At 35.2% G+C, this 21,168-nt stretch overlaps 1 protein-coding gene across 5 annotated transcripts in view; it reads right to left on the reverse strand.

Moving 5' to 3' along the window:
• INTS6 (integrator complex subunit 6) overlaps positions 1 to 20,732 on the reverse strand; it is a 78,714-nt gene extending 57,982 nt beyond the window's left edge. For 2 of the 5 annotated variants that reach the window (XR_012488453.1, XM_074304783.1), the window contains exons 1-3: positions 20,066 to 20,732; positions 19,617 to 19,694; positions 18,580 to 18,729 (exon numbers count right to left, since the gene is read on the reverse strand). Coding sequence is in view for 4 of the 5 variants with exons in the window: in XM_074304783.1 (XP_074160884.1) it covers positions 18,580 to 18,729; positions 19,617 to 19,694; positions 20,066 to 20,176 (339 nt within the window). In the remaining variant the exon portion in view is untranslated. Of the gene's footprint in view, positions 1 to 9,493; positions 9,638 to 10,769; positions 13,006 to 16,497; positions 17,840 to 18,579; positions 18,730 to 19,616; positions 19,695 to 20,065 lie in introns of those variants that run through there. The other 3 variants (XM_074304787.1, XM_074304785.1, XM_074304786.1) reach the window with 3 other exon arrangements.
• Positions 20,733 to 21,168: the final 436 nt, after the last annotated feature.

The raw sequence follows: 21,168 nt of genomic DNA on the forward strand, positions 1-21,168 counted from the left end.
AGATGCACTTCAGTCGCTCATACAAGCCTCTCCCCATTAAGAAAAAAATACACTGTGGATGCTAAAGACCAAAGTAAATGAAGTTTACATATATGGTCAATCACAATTCTTTTGTCAATTTTGTTCACTGTTTTTTATGTCAAAAAACATTATCTAACACACACATTCCCTATTCACATAAATTCAATCCATCCTTGGAGCAAGGTCTATGTTCAGGTTCCTCCCCTTGTACCCTTACTTTAATCGTTATACATTTATAGTAATCAAATCCCTATAACAAGGCTCATTTTGCATGCCTGCTACCACAATTCAAAGTCAAGTCCACTAGGTTTCAGTTTGGGGTCTCATAAATGTGTGGAAGTCTTGAAATTATGTGTTATTAATAAATGTTTGGTTTACTACATAGAATTCCCAATCCTAATTTTGTCCACCTGCATTTTGGATTTCCGTCACAGGCTAATTGCATACTATTTCAAAGTCCAATTCTTTTTGTACAACAAAACAACTGTTTGGACATGTATACATATATTGTATTTAACTTATACTCTAACATATTTAACATGTATTGGTCAACCTGCCATCAGAGGGGAGGGGGGGAAGGAAGGGAAAAATTAGAACAAAAGGTTTGGCAATTGTCAATGTTGTAAAATTACCCATGCATATATCTGGTAAATAAAAACTATTAAAATAAAAAAAATAATTTAAAAAAATAAAAGTTTGGTTTGTATACTTATTTTACATACCCACATAGACAGAATCATATCAAATTTGGGCAGAAAGGGGTCACAAGTGGAAAAAGTTTAAGAAATCTTGCTCCAGATTACTTCAACAGTGTCAACACGTTCCTGAATCCATATGGATACTCAATTCATATTTTCCTATCATTATGTTCTCAAAAATTAGAATTCCTATCTTTCTATAACCAATGTACAAAATAATGAAGCCATAATTCATTTCTTCAACAATTTCCTAATATACTACAGCCTAACTTTAAAGGAAGTGAAAAGAGAGACCTGAATTTGGATTCAGCAAAAAAGACCTAAAGGAGCATAAGCCCTATACTTCAGGTACACTGACTACGGACAATGTTTTTAACCTCCTAGACCTAAAAGACCTCAATTTACTGAAGGGTTGCAGCAAACTGCTTTGGTGTAGGGATTTCTTGGCATACTTATTCCCTGACTTTTTATCCTAATTTAGGTTGGTCATTCTGATTTCTGCTTCTTTGCCTTTGCTCAAGATCCTCTCCCAAGGGGATATTCTCTCCATCCCCCTAAACTGCATGCTATGCTTACAAATTCAGGTCAAATACTATATATTCCATGAAATTTTCACTAAGTACTGTAGCCTTCACCAACAATCTTCTGAAATTCTTCAACATTTAGAGTATGCAATAGAATGCAGATTTTTAATTTTATATCTATCATATTATTCTTTCATGCATTCATTCCATTTGTCTCAAAAGACTCAACCCATAATATATACAAATGTATATTCAAGAATCAGTCAGTTTCTTCTTTACTATAGATATTAGTCAGGAAAAAAAAAAATCACTTCTAAAAGAAATGATTTCTGCTGCCTTTCAAAATGATCAACAAAGTTCAGTATTCACCCAAGTATCTTATATATAATATACCTTAAAACATTGAATTTTCTTTTTTTTTTAAAAATCAACACACATTTATTTTCTCTCACCCCATTGGAGGAAAGAGAAGAAAAAAACAAAACCCATGTAATAAAAATATAGTCAAGTAAATCAAATTCCCATATTAACTGTATCCAAAAATGTCCCAGTTAGCCCAGTATCATTGGCACACTGTATATGTTGAATTTAAATGAATTAAAATAAAGATTAAAAACTGCTTAGGTTATACTGAGAAAGTTGCTATATAAAAGCTGATGTCTTACATTATATAATGAATCTTCAGGGACATATACAAAAAATTCTCCTGGTATTAACTGAACCTTTTCAGATAGCATTCAAAACTGACTACCCCATATAATCTACAATTATGTTATAGGATTCTAGCATATATGCTACTTAATGCATGTCATGTCCGTTCTTAACCCCATCTGTACTTGTTTTTTTTTAATTGCTTACTCCTGGGGTTAATATCAAGTTACCAAGCAAAAAATATTAGGACTACTACATTCATTTAAGAACAAATCTTCTAAGATAATAAAGTAAAAGTGAATGAACATAAGTTTATAACTTATGTATATACATACATATGTATATGTGAGAATATAAAGGAGATGTGTGTATCTTTGTCTCTATATATAGATAAAATCATCACACACCTATTAAATCATTTTTAAGGGCATACTTTAATGCAAGGTAATAAAATAAAGTCTTCATTAGATTCAAATATTTAATGTCTAAAGATATATATAAGGAAAACAGATATAGATCAATACCTTTCCAAAGATATGATTTTGAAAACATCTATTTAACTGAACCTGTTATGAATCCAACTAATAACCTTGACTATAAAATCAGAAACCCATCTTAATAAGAAACCCACCTTCCTCACAAAAATATGACTCTTGTTTCATGAAACCTAAACAAATGACCATGATCCTTCCAGGCAGTACAATGGCAATGGCAAAGTAGAAAGAGCACTTACTAGTAGGGATCAATTACTGACACAAATGCTTAACTAATAGAGTGTAAAAACATCTCTGTATCCTGTTTTCCTTATTTATAAAATGAAAGGGATGATCTTTGTGGATTTTAAGAAACCCTTTGGAGATTTAAATCTATGAAAAAAAAAAATCAATCAGATTAACAAATTCTCTGTAAAATTAATTCACTTTAAAAGAAAAGGTTGACAATTGTTAAAGAGCTTATGCTTACGGGATAATTCAAGAAAATTAGCTTTTCTTGCAATTTCAGAAATCTTAAATTCATGAAATGCTATTCTGACACTTTCCTAAGAAGCAACTATAATTTAGTATCAATACTCTACAAATCAGAACTTCAAATAAGTACGTTCCACAGGATCAGATTTTATGAAAAATGACAACATTCAGAAAGTCTGTAAGCTACAATTTGATAAACCCAATCAATTTTGGAAAACAATGTTGTTAATCTCCAAAATAATAGCCCTCAAAACCTCTCTATTTGAAACTAATAATATTTGTATTTTTAAAATAAGGGCTTTCTAACTTCAGTTCATGTGGAATACTGGCAACAATATTTTCTATGCTAAAACATTGAACAAATTGCAAATATTTAGGACCCAAATGGAATATAAACTCCTAAAGAACAGGGATTATCATTTTGGTTTTGAATTACTTATGTCTAATTAGTACAGTGACTGATACATACCAGGAGATTAATAAATGAATTAATAACAATAAAAGAGAATCTCCAAAAATTTACGCCCTGCTATTAAAGAGTTTGCCAGTAGAGGGACTAAAAGTTAACTCACCTAAATCTTGTTATCATTCAATAGGACAAATTCACACTACAATATTAGAAGAGGATTTCTTGACAAAAAAGAGCAGTCAAAGAAAGTTTTGGCTATTATGTAGTATAAATTACATTAACTTACCATTTTAACTATAGCTAGTCCCATTAGCTTATTTCACATAGCATTCCTTGATATAGATTAGAACTATCATTTCATCATAAAATGTAAAGAAACACATGAAACTCAAGAAAAACATGCAAAAAAAAAAAGGCTCTTCATTCAAAGAGCTGCTAAGGTATTTCTTAAGAATATAAGTGTTATCACACTGTTAAGTAATTAAAACATTTAAATTGTAAATACATGAAAATTTTCACTGCATTCAATTAGTTGACAAATGTTCTTTCTGCTTGTTCACATATACAGAGTGTAATTATGGAATATTGTAAAATTGAATTGTATTCCATTTTAAAAACAGATTTCCTACATAAATGTTTTAAATAGTACAAATAAAATTAAATTCAAAGAGAAATCTCATACCTTAATTGAACCATAAAGTTTTGCTTCCTATGGTACCAAGCCTTTTCAATAACTGCCAAAAGATGACAATTCACTGTTACATTTGATAACATTTTTCTTTTCCAAATTGAGTGTATAGAGTTAATTTGATTTTGAGTTATTCTAATATTTTTTTAAAATGTGGGCCCAGAGGCATAAACGAGAATTCTAACTCCCCTAAAATAAGTAAAAAGTTAATAAATTGAATTCTTGGTGTAAATTAAGTTGTTTCATATTTTAATTACAGTAAATAAATTATATTTTTGGTCATTTGGTTAGTAAGTCTTCTGTATAAAAAAGAAAAATCTCTTCAAATGCCCAACTACCTCCCTTATACCTCCATAAAACTGAGCCCAGAGAACAATCATTTTTTTTTTTTTTTTTTTACAGTAACTTATTAAAGTAAAGCTTTAAATAAGGGCATAATCATGAAAATCCTAACTAGTCCCTTAGCTCCAGGAGGTCTATTTCATATAATCTTTGCCAATGTATATACAGAAGGAAAACGGACAATTAGAATTTATAATGTATAAATAATTTCTGGGGACTAACAGAAATGCCCAAGAGTCCCCACTCCCAGCAGCATGGCTTTAGATTAGATGATTTGCTGAATTTAAAGTACATAGACTTATAAATCCACTTCATATTCAGTAACTGAATCATACAACTGTATGCTCTATTTAAAGGGAAGAACCATCTCTTTTATGTTTTTGGTTCATCAATACATTTGTCTACTAGCTGTTGTTTTAGGTAAAATATGTTTATTATTAGCATTATTAGAAACTTTCTGACCCTACTCTTGCTGTCCATTCAATCAGTCTCCCCTGTACTTTTAGGCCACTTTTTAACTTTATAGCTAGTTGAGATTTTTTTTGCTTGCTAGCAAAAATAAATGTAAAAGTTTTGATATTAAAGTTCTGTTATGATTGCTATCAAAAACATGCTAAAGTTTTCTTTGTTATAAACGAATTTTAGTTTAAATTTATTTTCTTGAGGCTGTTGTCCTATAAAAAAATTGCTGGTTAGATTGCTTATATTTATGGGTTTGCTTGTTTTAAATTGGCATAGTAAAAAACATTCTAATTCTTTTCAGTTAAGACTTTTTTCTTAGCTTATAATAAATTGAATATTATAAATAGGTAGAATTTCTAAATAAAAACTTGAAAAGAATATTAGCATGTATATATATATGTATGTATACATTCATGTTTGTATGTGTGTGTATATACACATACATCTATATATACACACATATATCTATATATACAGTATGTCTATGTATAAAGTACCTATATAAAAATGGTCTTGGAGGTCATCTAATACTATTCCCTAATTTTCATCTGCTTCTGGATTTTGAGCTCTGCCAAATTGTATAAGGAATTAAAACTTCAAGGTTTAGTAATTATATAAGGCATAGAGTTTGGCATAGAGCACTATGCATACTCTTCTTCAATACCCATTTTAGGCCAAGGATAGTGTAAGTAGTCACATTTATTTTGTATTTACATGGTTGATATATTACATTACATTTTGTAATTGCACTATCACCTGGGATTTTGTGTATAATTAATGAAGAATGAAGCCAACTTGAAGATTTCACTCGGGAAGAGCTAGAAACCTGTCTATTCAATTACTTACCCACTTTCTATTACCTTCTCATATTGGGGTTGAGAACATTCTCTCAAATGGATAAATAGCACCTAATCTAGATAGATTTCTCCTAAGTTTGTCTATGTGTAGGTGATCTTTCTTGGATCCAGGGAAGTTAAATTTTGGCTAAAAAAAAGACCCTTCCCCTCCCTCAATCATAGCAGTTATAGAGATCTTCCTTAGAAAATCAAACTTCTTTATTTTACACAAGAGGAAAATGAAACCTAAAGAGGTTGTAACTTGCCCAAAATGACATAAATAATATGTAGCAGTCAGAATCGAGGGACTCTTAAAAATCTCCTTTTAGTCCCTGCTAGATGAGACTAAGCTTCATTAGAGAGGGAATGAACAATTCTGGACCATTAACAGAAGAGCTCAGGTGCTCTATGATAATACCCTTATAGTTGAAAGAAAGCAACATTATGGTATGAAAAAAATATTCAGTAATAGACATTGACTGTGGATCTAGATAAACAATGTCGGACATCCTTTTCTAGTTTGAATTTTTTTCTTATGAGAATAATAATATAACAATATTTGGTGATGTGAATGTCATGGAAAGATTGATTGTATGGCATAGTAGAATAAGAGCCAGAATTAAGTCAGGATCTGGGTTTTTAATCCTTCTCCCTACCACTTAGCACCTTTGTGAAAATAATTAAAAAATAATAATACCATCTAACCTGGCAATTATTAATTAGCCTGGCAACATTTTAAAGGAATTATTTCATATCACAGGTAAAAGTTATCTAGTATTTTATTTTTCCATAATGGAAACTTAACAACCATCACTCATCAGTGGACTTAAGAAATTTGTCCAAGACTCAAAGCATGAAACTCAGGCTTCATCTAATTTAGTTTCTCCATAAGATGAAAGTAGTAGGGAGCATCTCATAAGTTGAGGGTTTTAGAAAGCTGAAAAGGGGTTCTTTTTGGGGACTTAATTTTTCTGATTTGCACCTTTGGCCTAAAGAAGGGATCTAAACAGTCTTAGTAGCTATCTTTCTGTTAGTACCCTTCCTGTGTTTGCTAAGACCAAGCTGTGCAAGAAAAAAAAAGACCACTATATTTTATCACTTTGTATATTGTGGTTCCAGCACTTAAGACAAATCTATATTGAAAACATTCTCTAACAATACCTGAAATTTACCTACTAAAGAAATCAAGATGAAAAAATAAAAATAAAAATAATATAGAAATCTGATCTGACAATTCATGTTTTAAAAAATATAAATTCATTTGGATATGCTAAAAGATGAAGTTGATGACTAAATCTTATGTGGAATAGACACCCCTTGTTGTTGAAAAAAATTCAAAAAATTCAGAGAATTCAGAGAAGTACTTAATCTGGAATTTATGGTCTTGTTTAATAGTTTATTTTTGTATATTTTAGCATAATTTCCTTTATAAAAAGGGTCCATAAGCTTCATCAGATTTCCAAAGGGATCTATTACATGCAGAAAGATTAGAATTCCAGGTTAAAAGTTCCTTTAGTAGGAAAGATCCTCAGAGATAAATCATATAATTTGATCCCTTAATTTTATATTTATAGATGAGGAAACTGAGGCTCTGGGCAGTTAAATCATTTTCCCAAGATCACTTGCAGCATCAGATGTGACATTCAAACAGGAACCTCTAATCCAATACCTCTAATTCATGCTCTTTCTACTATACCATGCTTGTCTGACAACTTTTTAATTTAAAAAAAAATTTGAAAATGCAAACATAATATTTAGCATTCCTTTTAGAAGTACTTCTTAAGCAAGAAAAAATATTTTTAAATGAGCTTCAGCTTAGAAATTCACATTGCATCATCTATCCTACTCCTACTCCCTTGCAAGAGATTAGATATCATTAAATTGCCAAGCATGTTAAATATTAAATATTAAATTACTCAATAAATATTCATTTTTAATTTCAGGAAAAACTAAAGCAATTTCCAAATGCATTTATCGTTCTAAATATTGTCCCATGGAAGTTGCAACATAGAAATCAGAAATTTTTTTCTGATAATCAGAAAAATAAACTACACAGATTCAAACATATTGCAGGTCGATGTCATAGAACATAATTTACAGTGCACAGTATTAAAACTCATAGACATAATCATTGTATATGTATTCATTCTATCTCTCAAGACTAATAATACTCAATTTGTACAGACCGTTTTCCAATACTAAGTTTTAGAGTTTTAGGTTTTTGTTTTTGCTAAAAACTATTTTAAGACCAAAAATAAAATTTTCATAGCATTTCAGTAATATTTTTAAAGGTAGAGAGAGGCAAAAACTAACCTGAAGTGACTTAGTTTCAAATTCTGCCTCTGAAACATACTGGCTTAAGGTGCTCTCTGGCCAAGTCATTATCTCTCACTGCCCCCCACAACTCTAAAGAATAGAGCACAGGGCTTCTAGTTTTAAGTTATTTGTCTGAATAAATCAAGATTTTTAAAATTTTGATTTTTCACTCAAATGAAGACGGTAGAGAAAAATTAAATGTTAATGTTTAGAAATCCAAGTAGTTAGAAGATATTTTAAATTATATATATTTATTACTTCTTTCAAGTTAATATTAAATGAGTAACAACATCCAACTTATATCCCATTAATTTTTTTTAAAATTAGCATTTTAAACAAGAGTGGACTAAGAAGGAAGGTGAGCCAAAACAAAATGTAGGACTAGGAGAAGGGAAAAAGAAAGCGACATATTTAAGATAATGTCCTACCAATGACATTCAAGACTTTGTTTAAATAATGGATCAAATATTTAGCAATCTAAGTATAAGAATTAAAGAATCATTCAAGATTCTGTGAAAAAAAATTAGTAGTAGGAAACTCAATAATTGATAGTGTTAGTATTAATGCATCAAAGGAAAGAAATGGAAATGACTAATAATTTGAAACATCTTAAAATATTCACTGTTAAACTGAATTCTGATAGGTTTGGATAGAATTACCATAGAATGAAGATTGCTAAGATATAGCAGTAAATGGAAAAAGTAACGGAAATCAAACAGGTTTGACAACCAATTTGGAGTCAGACAGATTTGATACTGGAAAAATAATAAATAAAATGTTATTCATGAAGTAATTAATAATCATATAAGCACAAACACATTTTAAAAATATATCAAATGTAAATAAAATAAGTAGATAGACAATCCTAATTGAAAGGAATCCAAATTATGAAAGAATACAAAAGTCACACAAAATAGGCTTAAGAAATCAAAGGTGTGAAAGAGGGGGAAATGAGAAAAAGTATATTCCCATGCAGTGAGCATGAGAAGCTAAACAAGTGTCAGGAGACCAGATTCAATTTCTACAAATCTCAACTCGTGAATTTTTTAAAAAACTGATATATATCTTAACTCTTTACAATGTGGAAGGGCCATGTTGACAGAAAACAAAATACAATTGAACTGCATACACCTTTAAACTCAAATACTAGTATTAAGATGGCAAACACAACTGGCTCAAATGATGCATGAAAAAAAATAAAATATTAAAAGAAACTTCCTTCTAACTGCATTCACTAAAAATCATCAAACTTATATACCAAGATAGCATTATATTTGATAGCAAATCCTATACAATTACTTTTTTTACCGTGTTAAAGAGGATTATATAAAATTCACAGGAGACAGGAGTAGTACTACTACTAGTGAAAACCTAGCTGGCTTTGGGAGTTAGGAGAGACATGGAATTCAATGTTCGCCTGACACTTAATGACAGTGTGAACAAGAGCCAAATCAATAAAACACTTTGATCCTCAATTCTGATTCTATGAAAATGGGAGAATATTTGTACTATCTGCATAAGATTGTTTTGAATATATATATATATATATTTTTACATATTTATATGCATGAATCTAAAGGTTAACACAGAAATCAGTTTTTATTATTGTTGTGAGACAGGTAGATGACAGTAGACAGAAGGCAGGGCCTGGAGTTAGGAAAGCCCCAAGTTCAAATCCAGACTTATGAGCTTGTATGACCTTGTTTGCCTTGGTTTCCTTATCTGTAAAATGAGCCAGACAAGGAAATGACACAACACTTCAGTATTTTTGCTAACAAAAACCCAAAATGGGATCACAGAGTAGAATGCAATTCAAACAACTGAACAACATTACTATGAAGCACAAAAACACAAAGGAAAAAACTAACAGTGGAGTTTCATAGGGAGAAATTCAAAACTGATATAAAATTCATTTTAAAAAATTGATGGTAATGAAATTTCTATTATTTTTAATTTTAGAAGTACTAATATTAGTTTTTTCCCCAACTCATAATACACGTGCATGGAATTTTGCAAATTTTATCAAAATAGGTTGATGGATTATTAACTCAAACTAGGTCATGTTTTGAAAAGCATTCAAATTCAATTAAATACTGAAATCTCCCCAACCCCTACAAAAGCAATAACTTTATCTTTTGAGATGTGCCAAGAACATAAAAGTCAAATTCTTAAAACAATGTAGATAATATTTTTTGGAATAATGAAAATCTAGTTTAACTTCTATAATGCCATGATACTCCCATATAGCAAACACTAGCTTTGCTATAAAATAGTAAAATAATTCCCTCAAAAGTTGCCCTCAAAAATAAAAGTTCTTCCTTCCTATTATACCTTATCTAAGTTCTGAAATACTATTTATATCTATTTATGTGTATATGCACATATATGTATACATACCCACATTTATATATATATATATATATATATGTATATATATATATATATATGTATGTGAAAGGTCCAATGCAACATACATAAAATGGTTCTAAAACTGACAAAGTATTCTGTAGATGGAAAACAACTACTTCAAAATCAAGTTTAGTTAAGAGGCTTTAATCAAGATTTATAAATACACTTCACATGCTTAACATTTTGCAAACTAAACAATCTAAAGAGTACTCTTAAGAAATCAAATTTCAATTACACCTATAAGCTAGTTTAACTATAGGCAGTATCAACTATTTCTAAGGAATCTCCATCATCTAGGAAAAGAGAAAAGTAAACTACAGTTTATTTTTGATTTTAAAAAAAAAAAAAAAAAAAAAAAAAAGAATCTCACAACTAGTTTTCAATCTTAGACATGGTTTGATTCCTAAATTCAAGACTTTCACAAAAAAAAAAAAAAAAAAAAAAAAAAAAAAAAAAAATTTCTTTTCCTCCTCCTCATTGATTAGTCAGGTATTGCTAATAATTCATTAGTTACATGGCTTATCAGTTAGTAGAACAATTTCCAAAATAGTTGTTTCTCACATACACAGACTTCTTTTAATTTCCAAATTTCTTACAAGGAAGATCAGAAAAACTTTTTATATCTCATATGGACTTCCCCAATAATTTAAGGAACCTTTATGTTCATCTTTGAAATAATTTTTTACCTCAAGAAGTCTGGTACAGATCCACTCAACAAAAGCATCTTTTGATAATTTAAAATAATCCATTTAAATAATTTTTAAATTTTTGAAATATATATAAATTTGATACACAGCTAAGGTGGTAAATTTATAATAAAGCAAATACTTCGTTTTACAGAAGCAACAGGAAAAGCAACTACTATATTCTTGCTGCACTAGAGACTTCTTTAATGTACAAAATCATATCTGGAATGTCTTTATATTTGCTATAGGATTAAAAAGATTTTTAAAGCTATATAACTGTAACAACAAATCTTTGACGAACTCAAATTTTTCTAGCAATCAAATTAATTACATCTTGGAACGTAAGGCTTATCAAACTCAAAATGGATCCCAACAATGATGCCTCAAGATGGAAATCTCTTGGAGACTTCACTGGTAACATTTCAGTATTACATGAATTTTAAACTTGCAAAGAAGTTTAGAGTCATACAATTAAACACTCTTGCCTAAATTCTATCTATGATCTGAATACATATAATTAATATGGCAAAAGATCTAGACTCTTCTGAGACTATACAAAAACATCCTAAAGAGGCTAATTTTCACATTTATGCTATCTTCTATAAGTCCTACTACAAATTCAATAATATCCATGAAATCACTTCCAATTTAGCTTTTCAGTGATAAAATCTAGCATACTATGAAGGAAGCTATCTTCTGAGGTCAAAACACAAAAACCATTATGTTCTAATACCATCGTAATCTATAGTTATCATTTCTTAATATAGTAGGGATATGGTTTGGCTTTTTTTTTTTAAATCAAATTAAATAACTCCTTGATTTGTCATTCAAATCCAGTTGTTATATTTAATGTATGACATTGGGAAAGTTAAGCTTGTCAGTTTCAGCTTCAATTGAAATACAGGGATGTTAACTCCCAAACTTTGAAAAAAAAAAATTTATCACATTATGCCTTCAAATGTAAAAGCTCTCTAAAAATATTTAAAATATAACTTGAGCATCTATACAACTTAAAAACCAAAATAGTAATAATCACCTCAACTAGACCATCACTGAAAAAATTTAACCAAAATGGGGGGGGGGGGGGAGATTCTGCTGAATGTTACTTTGTTTTTAAAAAAACTTAATTGCTAGTACTATTACAGTTAAATTACTTATAATTTAATAAATCAGGCCAGATGGTTAATTAAAACAAAAAGATGAGTAGTTCTTTTCCAACGAAAATGTCTTATACTACAATAGAAAGTGATGACAAATGTAATGGTGCCTTTCATTATAATTTACCTAAAATCAACAAGTCTTAAACTAAGAAATTCACTACCTCTGGGCTAATGTCTCTGGTTATAAAAGGCTGAATGATCTCAAATTGTAATTCTCAAATTCTAAGAATTCATAAGAATTCATAAAGAATTATACTGTTTTTCAGTAATATATGAAACTTTTAAATTTTGGTATTATTGCTTCATTATCAATGGGCAATAACAACATTAGATGGCCTGAACATTTGTTTCCTGCCCTCTCTCCCCCAAATCAGGCCAGTATTTCAAAATCAAGGTAATTCAATATCTTGAAAATTTTAAACTATAGAGATCAAAATTACAAGGCACAGTGTACAAAAACTTTGATTAGCTCAAAAAATAAAAATTATACCAAGTGATTTTATCTACTTTTATCACACCTTTTTTCCTCCAAAAAATGTTTCAGAATTTTCCTTTTACTTTCATTCAAATTTAACATTTGACCTTTAAGCTTGAATTTTAAACACTTAAAAGTATCTAATACATGCATAACTTCTCTTCCCTTGGTATTGTTCAGAGTAGGAAATAGTAATGGAGAAGGAAATGGTAAACCATTTCACTATCTTTACAAAGAAAATCCCACAGACAATACTGGCATGCTATGGTCCATACTGTCACCAAGAGTTGGACAGGAACACATGTAAAATGTATGAGACTGCTTGTCATCTAGGGGAGGGAGTAGAGAGGGAGGGAAAATCTGGAAAAATGAATACAAGGGATAATGTTATAAAAAAAATTACTCATACATATATACTGTCAAAAAAATGTATAATTATAAAATTAATTAAAAAAAAAAAGAGTTGGACAGGAATGAACTTCTAAATAAGTCTAGTATCACAGACCCAGTGGCTGTGTTTGTTACAGGTGTACTTCATTTTAAACAATGTGTTGTTAAAAAGTGCTTGAGGGGCCCCTCCTGAAGTAAGAAATCCATTAATAATCTATAAAACAAAGGGGTTTATCTCAACATATGCACCTTAGAAAAGAAAAAAAGATACCATTTCTCTCTCTAAACATTCATACACACACACACACACACACACACACACACACACTCTCTTAATAAACCAAACTTTTTGTTGTTGTTGTGACAAACTTTTTTGGTCATGTTGTTTTGGCTACACTGCACAGAAATTTGGTGAAAATTTGTGCTTTCACACAATTCACATTTCCATTACACAAACCAGAACATGTTCATTGTTTCTCTTTATAAATTTAAACAGAAAATCAGACAACCAGTAAACAAAATCACTTGTAAAAATAACCAATGATTTCTACTTTTGAGTAGCAATGGAACTAAATTTGGTAGCAATAAAGTTTCCACTAGTTCGTGTTCTCTAGAATTGCTCTATGCTTTATCTTAATGACCCAAGTTATGTCAGAAAGGAAAAGGGGGGGAGAGGGGAAGGAGGAAAAGGAGAAAGAAAGAGGAAAGGAGAAAGAGGGTGGGAGAGAGGGAGGGGATTGAAGGAGGGAAAGAGATAGAGGGAAAGGGGGAGAGAGAGGGAGGGGAGAGAGGGAGACAGGAAAGGAAGGTAGGAGTGAAAGAGATTTAAGAATTGGGAAAAATTCCAGCTCAGCTACTTGCCAAAGTATTCTCTCCTCACTTCTGGTTGAGCTTTAATTTCTCTCTATTTTTTATATATATATGTGAGATGAAGGAGTTGGACTAGTCCACCTCTAAATCCAGGACCCTGCCTTACATCTAGCATTTTATACTCTGAAATAAATCCTGATTCTTTCACGGTTCTCATAATAAACGCATGAGGTAAGTAGAGCAGGCAACATCATTTCCATTTTATAGTGGATGAAATTGAGAAACACAAGGGTTAATTAAGTATCTTGGCTAAAGTCACATAAATCATTGAAAGTTGGGACAAAAATACAACCTCCAAAGCCCTTTTATAAAGACAGTGTGTTCTCATTATACTAAACTACTAGTAGCAAGAAAACCCACATTCTAGATCCAAAAAATCACTTCTGGAGAAAATTCATGTGACTATATGAAGGAAGAAAAAGGCTGCAGCATAAATGCAGGGTTTCAGAACTTCAAAAGTGGAAGTTACATTAAAGTTCAATTTCATGTTTAAAGATAAAATTATACATCATATAAATGGATTTTTAAACCAAACAGGAGAATAAAATATTCAATGAAGTAATTCCACCTAAAGATTCTTCTATTTCAGTATTCTAAATTCTATCATTTCAAAAGGAAAAATATTGAAATAAAAACTAAGACTTTTTAGACATTGAATACATCAGGCACATATCCACGTATTTTTTTTCTTTCAAATGACTAACTTAAAAGGAAGAGCCTGAATAATCTAGTTTCACCTAAATTTAAATATCTAACAATTACAAGAAATAGGCAAAATTGTAATCAACTTATATAAAAACAGGTCTATCAAAGCTCATTGATTTTTTTCAATAATCCTGTGATTTCTACAGTGACAACTCCACCAATGATGCTTTTTTAATTTTTATGTGTTTGTGTGTATATATACATGACAGATACAGAGTGGCAGAAAGAATGGGAGAAAGGGAGATAGAGAGATTTAAGAGTTCCTTGGATGGATTATAAGGTTAAAATATTTGCCCACAGTTTGCATTAGGGGTAAAATTTGAATCTGGATCTTCCAAATTTCAAAGCTGACCAGAGTGTCTATCCACTACATTAGCTAATGAATAAAAGACAAGCATTAATACTGTAATAGTTAATTAAGCAGGGAAATTATACTTGCTACACAAACTATTTTTTCTAGTTAAAGGAATGAGAAAAGAAAGCAAATTAGGGTAGAAAGTTTCTGATGAGAATAACTTCAAAATAAAAAATGTCAAGCTAATATAGTTTAGCAACTTTTTTAAATGTTTCACTAACAAATGACACTAGGAAAATTAAGGATTAAAGTTCATTTTAACTTGGACCTTTTAAGTTTTAAACATGTCAGCTTCCCATATTTTAGGGCAGATTCAGATCTTTAATGGGAGTATATAAAGTATATCCTTTGAAAGCATTTTTAAAAAAATATTTTAGTTTAAAATTGATCTCAAAAAGATGGTTTAAGTACATATGCAGTGTCATTACTTTTTTCTTTCTGAGACAAAGTTAAGTGACTTGCCCAAGGTCACACAGCTAGAAGTACTGAGACTGGATTTGAACTCTGATCCTCCGAACTTTAGGGCTGGTGCTCTATTCACTGAACCAACTAGCTGCCCTCATTATACTTTCAATTAAGATGCTGCTATAAGTAACTAACAAAAATGTGGTTATAGCTGTAGTTTCACATTTGGAAAATCTTATCTGAACTGAAAAACATATTCATTTGATTGATGGAGCACTTTTTTTCTTATAAAGTATGTTCAACTGTGGATGGTAGTGGTGCTTAGTACATAATCTGTAGAGGATTGGCCAGAAGTATTTCAGGAATTAATAAGAAATATTCCACGTTTCCTTAAAAGTTTCAATTCCACAATATGTGCCTATAGATTCTGCCAATGATCAACACCACAAAAGATGTTCTACTTTTACAACTAATCAACACTTTCAATAAGGTAAAATGGGTAATGGTGGAAAAAAAGATTTGCAACAGTTATTTGATTCAAATCACAAAAACACAGCATAGTTTTGCTTCAATATATGCAATATGTGCATATATACAAGCACTAGTTGTTATCCGAAGACATTAAGAATTCTGGTATTGTCCCTTACTGCCTAAGGCCACACAGGCAGCTTATTTTGTAAAATAAGCTTGAAAAAAGATGATCCCAAAGATCTTCTAGCTCAAAATCCTATTAATTTATATAACCAGTTTTGGAGAAAAGTAAAAATGTTTCATAGTAGATTTCATCTACCATCTTAAGAACTCTGTTTACTTATATTTTCCCATATTTTAGCTAGTTAAGACTAGTTACACACCTGCTGCCTAGCTTTAGGTTTGCTAGAGCTCCAGAAATCTTAATTTCTCCATAGCTGACAGTGGTCCCTCAGAATTTTCATGGGCCTACTTGACTTGAGGCATACCAAAGGTACCCAGCCAAAAAAGGAAACTAGAAACTTATTCTAGCCTAGAAATTAAATTTACCCGAGGAAAATCTTTTGAGGAGGCAACTTATTTACTTCATTATTTTCTAAAATTGACAATTACGGAAGTTTTCATTTAAAAAGCTTTTTTTTCCAGCTACTTGAATGTCCAGTATAAAAGCCTTTATATAAACTACTTGAATCTACTCAAAACTCTAGAATCCATTTCAACAGGGAGACAAGATACTCTCCATAAATCACATGCCTTAATCAGTTTTATCTTTTGAGTTCAACATTTAATGGCTCTCTAAACTTAAGGTTGGCTTCTGAAAATTGAACATATTGTCCATAATTTGGCCAATACTTAAAAGCTTCCCACACCTGTTAAGACCTACTAAAGCTTATGATAGAGTGGCAAAGCCATCAAGAGGCTAAGCTAACTATCACATCAAGAGAAAGTTATCTTGAATATGTAAGACACTAGTACTCTTGAATTCATGCTTATTCTTCAAAATAGGACTAAAACTGTAAAACTCAACTACATAAATGACTTATATTCCTACAAAATTCAGACATGATAAAATTCACTTCACCTCAAGCTATCCTAGCTATATCAAATACAGAAATACCATCATACTCCAAAAACTTTTATCAAGTTTGAGTTTAAATGCTAATGCTTTCCATAGTCTATCTGGAAATAGCAAGATAGAAATTAGTCTATTTCTTATATCTAAGAAATTAAATATTCAAATAGGTTATTCACTTGAAATGTGATGAATAAGGGATCTGATAGTTTTTCAAAAGCCAACAACTTCAAACATGTAATAGGGTGATATATTCAACTAAATGAATTTTGAGTCCTTGCTCTGTTATGTTATATATTACCATATTAATAGGGCACAAAAAAATTCATTGTCCTCTCATAGCATCAATCAATGCCAAACTTAAAAATTTCTTAGCCAAAAAAAGAGTTAACTGGGGTAGGGAGCAGAGACTAGTGTAAAACAGATATTTATAAAAAGAGAGGACAACTCCAATGCATCTAAAGAGAGGATTCTGAAAAGGCATATTATGTTGAAGGTTATGTTCTCAAATTTCATTTTGAGATTGCTCTTTTCAATTAGCACAGCAGCCTTATGAAAAATGCCTATTACTTTTCCCTATCAGGTTACCAAAAAATATACTGAAATTCAGCTATGTTCCTCCTATAAGTAGAGTTTGTAAACAAAGTGGGAGAGAACAGTCCTAACTAGTCATAGTTCATGGAAGCACAGGAGGGCAAGGGCAGATGTTAACTATAATAGATCCCTGTAGGAGGAGTGGCATGCACTTCCAGGTAACAAGTGAACCTCTTGGGTCTTTGGCATATATTTTATTTCTCAGGCCAGCAGTCTCATGGAATGTTTTAACAGAGCAACTTGATTACTCCATCGAACCATCGCTGATTAGAGAATGGTGTTGCCAGGCTCCAAAAGAGGTCTTGTCTGATCCTCAAATTGATGAGCAGCAGCTGTAATACAGGGACTTAGGGGTTAAGGGTTCTTCATAACTTTCAGAGAAACCCAAAGGGGTGAATTAAAAAAAAAAAAAAATAGAAGCAGCAGCTCAGAGCAAAAGCCTTTGTCCTCTGGACCTAACATTAAAATCAGTGGAAGCCAATTCTGGATCCTTCAAGTTTAGAAATCCTAATGTAGTCAAGAAATTGTTTGAAATGTCTGCACTTAGATGAGAGTGTACTTTTCTTACCCTTCAGACAAGTAACATACAGAGAATGGATAAGCACTGGTGTAGGAGAGGTCAATTTCCCTATTTTTTTTTTTTTATTTTTATTGACTAACAATGTAGAAAGCTCCTAAGCACCTAATAATGCCTGTGGCTCAAAGTCAGTCCAACAGTTGCACACATGATCACAGTGGAGCACTACAGTAAAGCAGAGGACATTAGGATTTTTTTCCTTCTCTTAATCACAAATGAATTTTGGTATTCTTAAACTATATCAGGGTAGGAAAATGTCAGCTTATTATATAAAGAGGTGAAGTTCAGAAAACAAATGCTTTTTCAATAACAACATGAGGGGACAAAACTATTCTTAGGATGCCTCTAACATGTGCATGTTTCCCCCGCCAAGTTAAATCTGTTTTGAAAGTAGGCACATTTTTAAATTTTATATTATGAAAAGTTTTTTACTGGAACTGTTTGTCCAGAAATTAGGAAAATGAACTAGTTTCCCCACTTTAGTATTGAACCTACCTGCCCATAGTTGTCTATGCCAGTTACTAATCTATTTAAATTTAATAAATCAAAAGCTGTCCTTAGGGATTGGCCAAGAGTCGTAAGTCCTTCAGCTTGAAGGTTTTTCAGTTCATTCATAAACGTGGCGTGGTTTTCTTTCCATCCAGCCTGAAAAGAAAAATGCAAAAGTGTTTATTTCCCAACTATTAAAGGCAGGCAGGTCCACGCGGGCGGCTGCGCTGCACACCGCGCTTCCGGGCAGAGCACCCGGCACGGCGCTGGGGACAAGCCGGCAGAACCCCCCCAGGTCCGCAGGCCTCTAAGGGATGCTTCGTGGGGCTGTGGCTGGAGACGGCAGCAAAGCCCAAATCCCCTCCGGAAAGGCCTGACCAAGCCCCCGGGGCATTCATTTAGGGGCGCAGCGGCTCCTATATCAGAAAGCCCAAGGCGCTCACTCGGTCTCTCCCCTTAAACTTCCGCAGAAAGAGCGGACCCCGCGCTCCTCTCCCGGGCCCCGCAGCGGCCCGACGAGGATCCGAGCGGACACGCAGGTTCCTAGGAGCAGCTCGAGACCCCATTTCCCTTTAATGCAAAACTTGAGCTCGAGTTGCTGCTGCTGCCGCCGCCGCTGTCACTTCTCTAACTTGAATAAATATCCCCCACAGTGCCTTGCTGCCGCTGCTGCTCACACCACACTGGGGGAAATGTCGGCCATGTTGCTAGCAGTGCCGCCGCCGCCGCCGCGGGCAGCCCGATCCGGGCGCCGTGCAGAAGGCCGCGGTCGCGGCCGCTCCTCGTCTCTCGGCCCCAGAAGTATCGAGGGCAGGGGGGGGCGGGGGCGGGGGCCGAGAGACGGCAAGAAAAAACGACGGGGAAAAGGGCCCGAAGCCACGGCGGATGGGGGAGGGGAGCATAATGAAGGGTGAATGGGGAGGGGGGAGGGGGAGCAGGGAGAGAGGAAGGAATAAGGAAGGGAAAGCAAGGAAGGGAAGGCAACGCAAGGCTCGGGCGGAGAGCGGAGGAGAGAGGGAAGGAGGGAGGGCGGGAGCTCTTACCTTGATAGCATAGGGAGGCTCTTCGAAAGTGACCAGCATATACCTGTCTCCTCGGCTGGCTGGATCCCGGGCACGGAGCTGCGAGGAAGGGGGGGGAAGAGGGAGAGAACAGGGCGGGCAGAGGAAAGCACATAGCCTGGGTTACAAGGCATCATCGCGGGCAAACCGAGCACCCCCGTTCCCCACCGTTCCCCACCGTACAGCACACACGCAGGGTCCACCCAGTCCTCCCCCCCCCCGCCTCCCATCTGCACCCGGAGCCCCCCGCCCGACCCCAGATCCCCAGCGCCCGCCCGCTCGCCCGCGGGGGTGGCGGAAGGGGGGTCCCCACGCCTGGCTGTTCCCGCAGCCGGGTCTCCCCCACACCCTCGCTACCCCCCCACCCTTTCCTCGTCCGCTCCCCGAGTCCGCCCCGGCCGTGTTTGCCACCGGGCTCGGTCAGTCGGTACCTTCATGAAGGTCTCTACCGCGCCTTTGGCCGTGTCCAGGTAGGTGGTGCCCAGATGGCTGCGCTGGTTCATAGAGGCGGACGTGTCTATCAGGAACAGTAAGATGGGCATAGTGCTGGCCAGGGACACCGGGGCCCGAGGTGGTGGAGGAAGAGGAGATGGTGGTGGTGGAGCTGGTGGAGGTGGAGGCGGCGGTAGCGGCGGCCGCTGCTACGTGGGGCGGGGGAGCGCGGCCCCCGGGAGGAAAACACGGTCGGGGTCTCTCCTCCGGCTGAGGGGAGTTTCTCCCCTTGATAGTTAAGAGGAAACTCCCCTCGCCCCTGGCTGCCCCACAGGACCCCCACCTCCTCCTCCTGCCTGCCTGCCCGCTGGGCCGGGCGCCCGGCCGTCTGTCTGTCCGCCTGCCTGCCTGTCCGTCCGTCCGTCCACCCGCCTCGGGGTCCCGTCCCCGCTCCCGGCCCCTGTGTGTGTCCCAGCGGGAGACGGGCCTGGCTCCCCACCCCACCCCCGGCGCTGGGAGTGGGGACTCGGGAGCTGGCGAAGAGGGGGTTGGGCTGAGGGGGGGAAATTGGCCCTGGGGCTGTTGGGAGAAGTTTCAGGGACTCCCCCCGCTCCCCGGCGGTGTCACCACTTTCTCGGCCCCTCTCGCTACTGAAGCGCTTTTCTCTCTCACACTCCGGTTTTAACTCGGGCAGGGGCTGCTCGGGCTCCGCCCCCCTGACACGTCCCCGTGCCATGTGACAGGCCGCCCCGCTCTCCTATAGGCTATAGAGTGTTCCCTCATTAGAATATTCAAACAGCGGAGGGGCGGGGGAAGTGGGACGGTCTGCTCGGGGGACAGTTATTGAGCACGCGCGGAGGCCAGGCGCCCGGGTGCGCGCGAGAGCTAGCGAGAGAGCAAGCGGGCTGGTGGGCAGGCGCGGAGGCGGGCTTCGGGCAGGCTCCGGGAAGGGGCGGGGAGGGGCAGCCGGGTGGGGGAGGGGCGGCGCGCTGGGGCTGGCCGGGCCTTTGAGCCTGCGCGGCGGGGCCAGACGGCCTCTCTCCTTGGCTGGTGGAGGTGATGGGGGTCGGGAGAAAATGGAGGTTGGGCTGAACCTCCCTCA

Source organism: Sminthopsis crassicaudata, chromosome 3 (genome assembly GCF_048593235.1).
Source record: "Sminthopsis crassicaudata isolate SCR6 chromosome 3, ASM4859323v1, whole genome shotgun sequence".
NCBI lineage: Eukaryota > Metazoa > Chordata > Mammalia > Dasyuromorphia > Dasyuridae > Sminthopsis > Sminthopsis crassicaudata.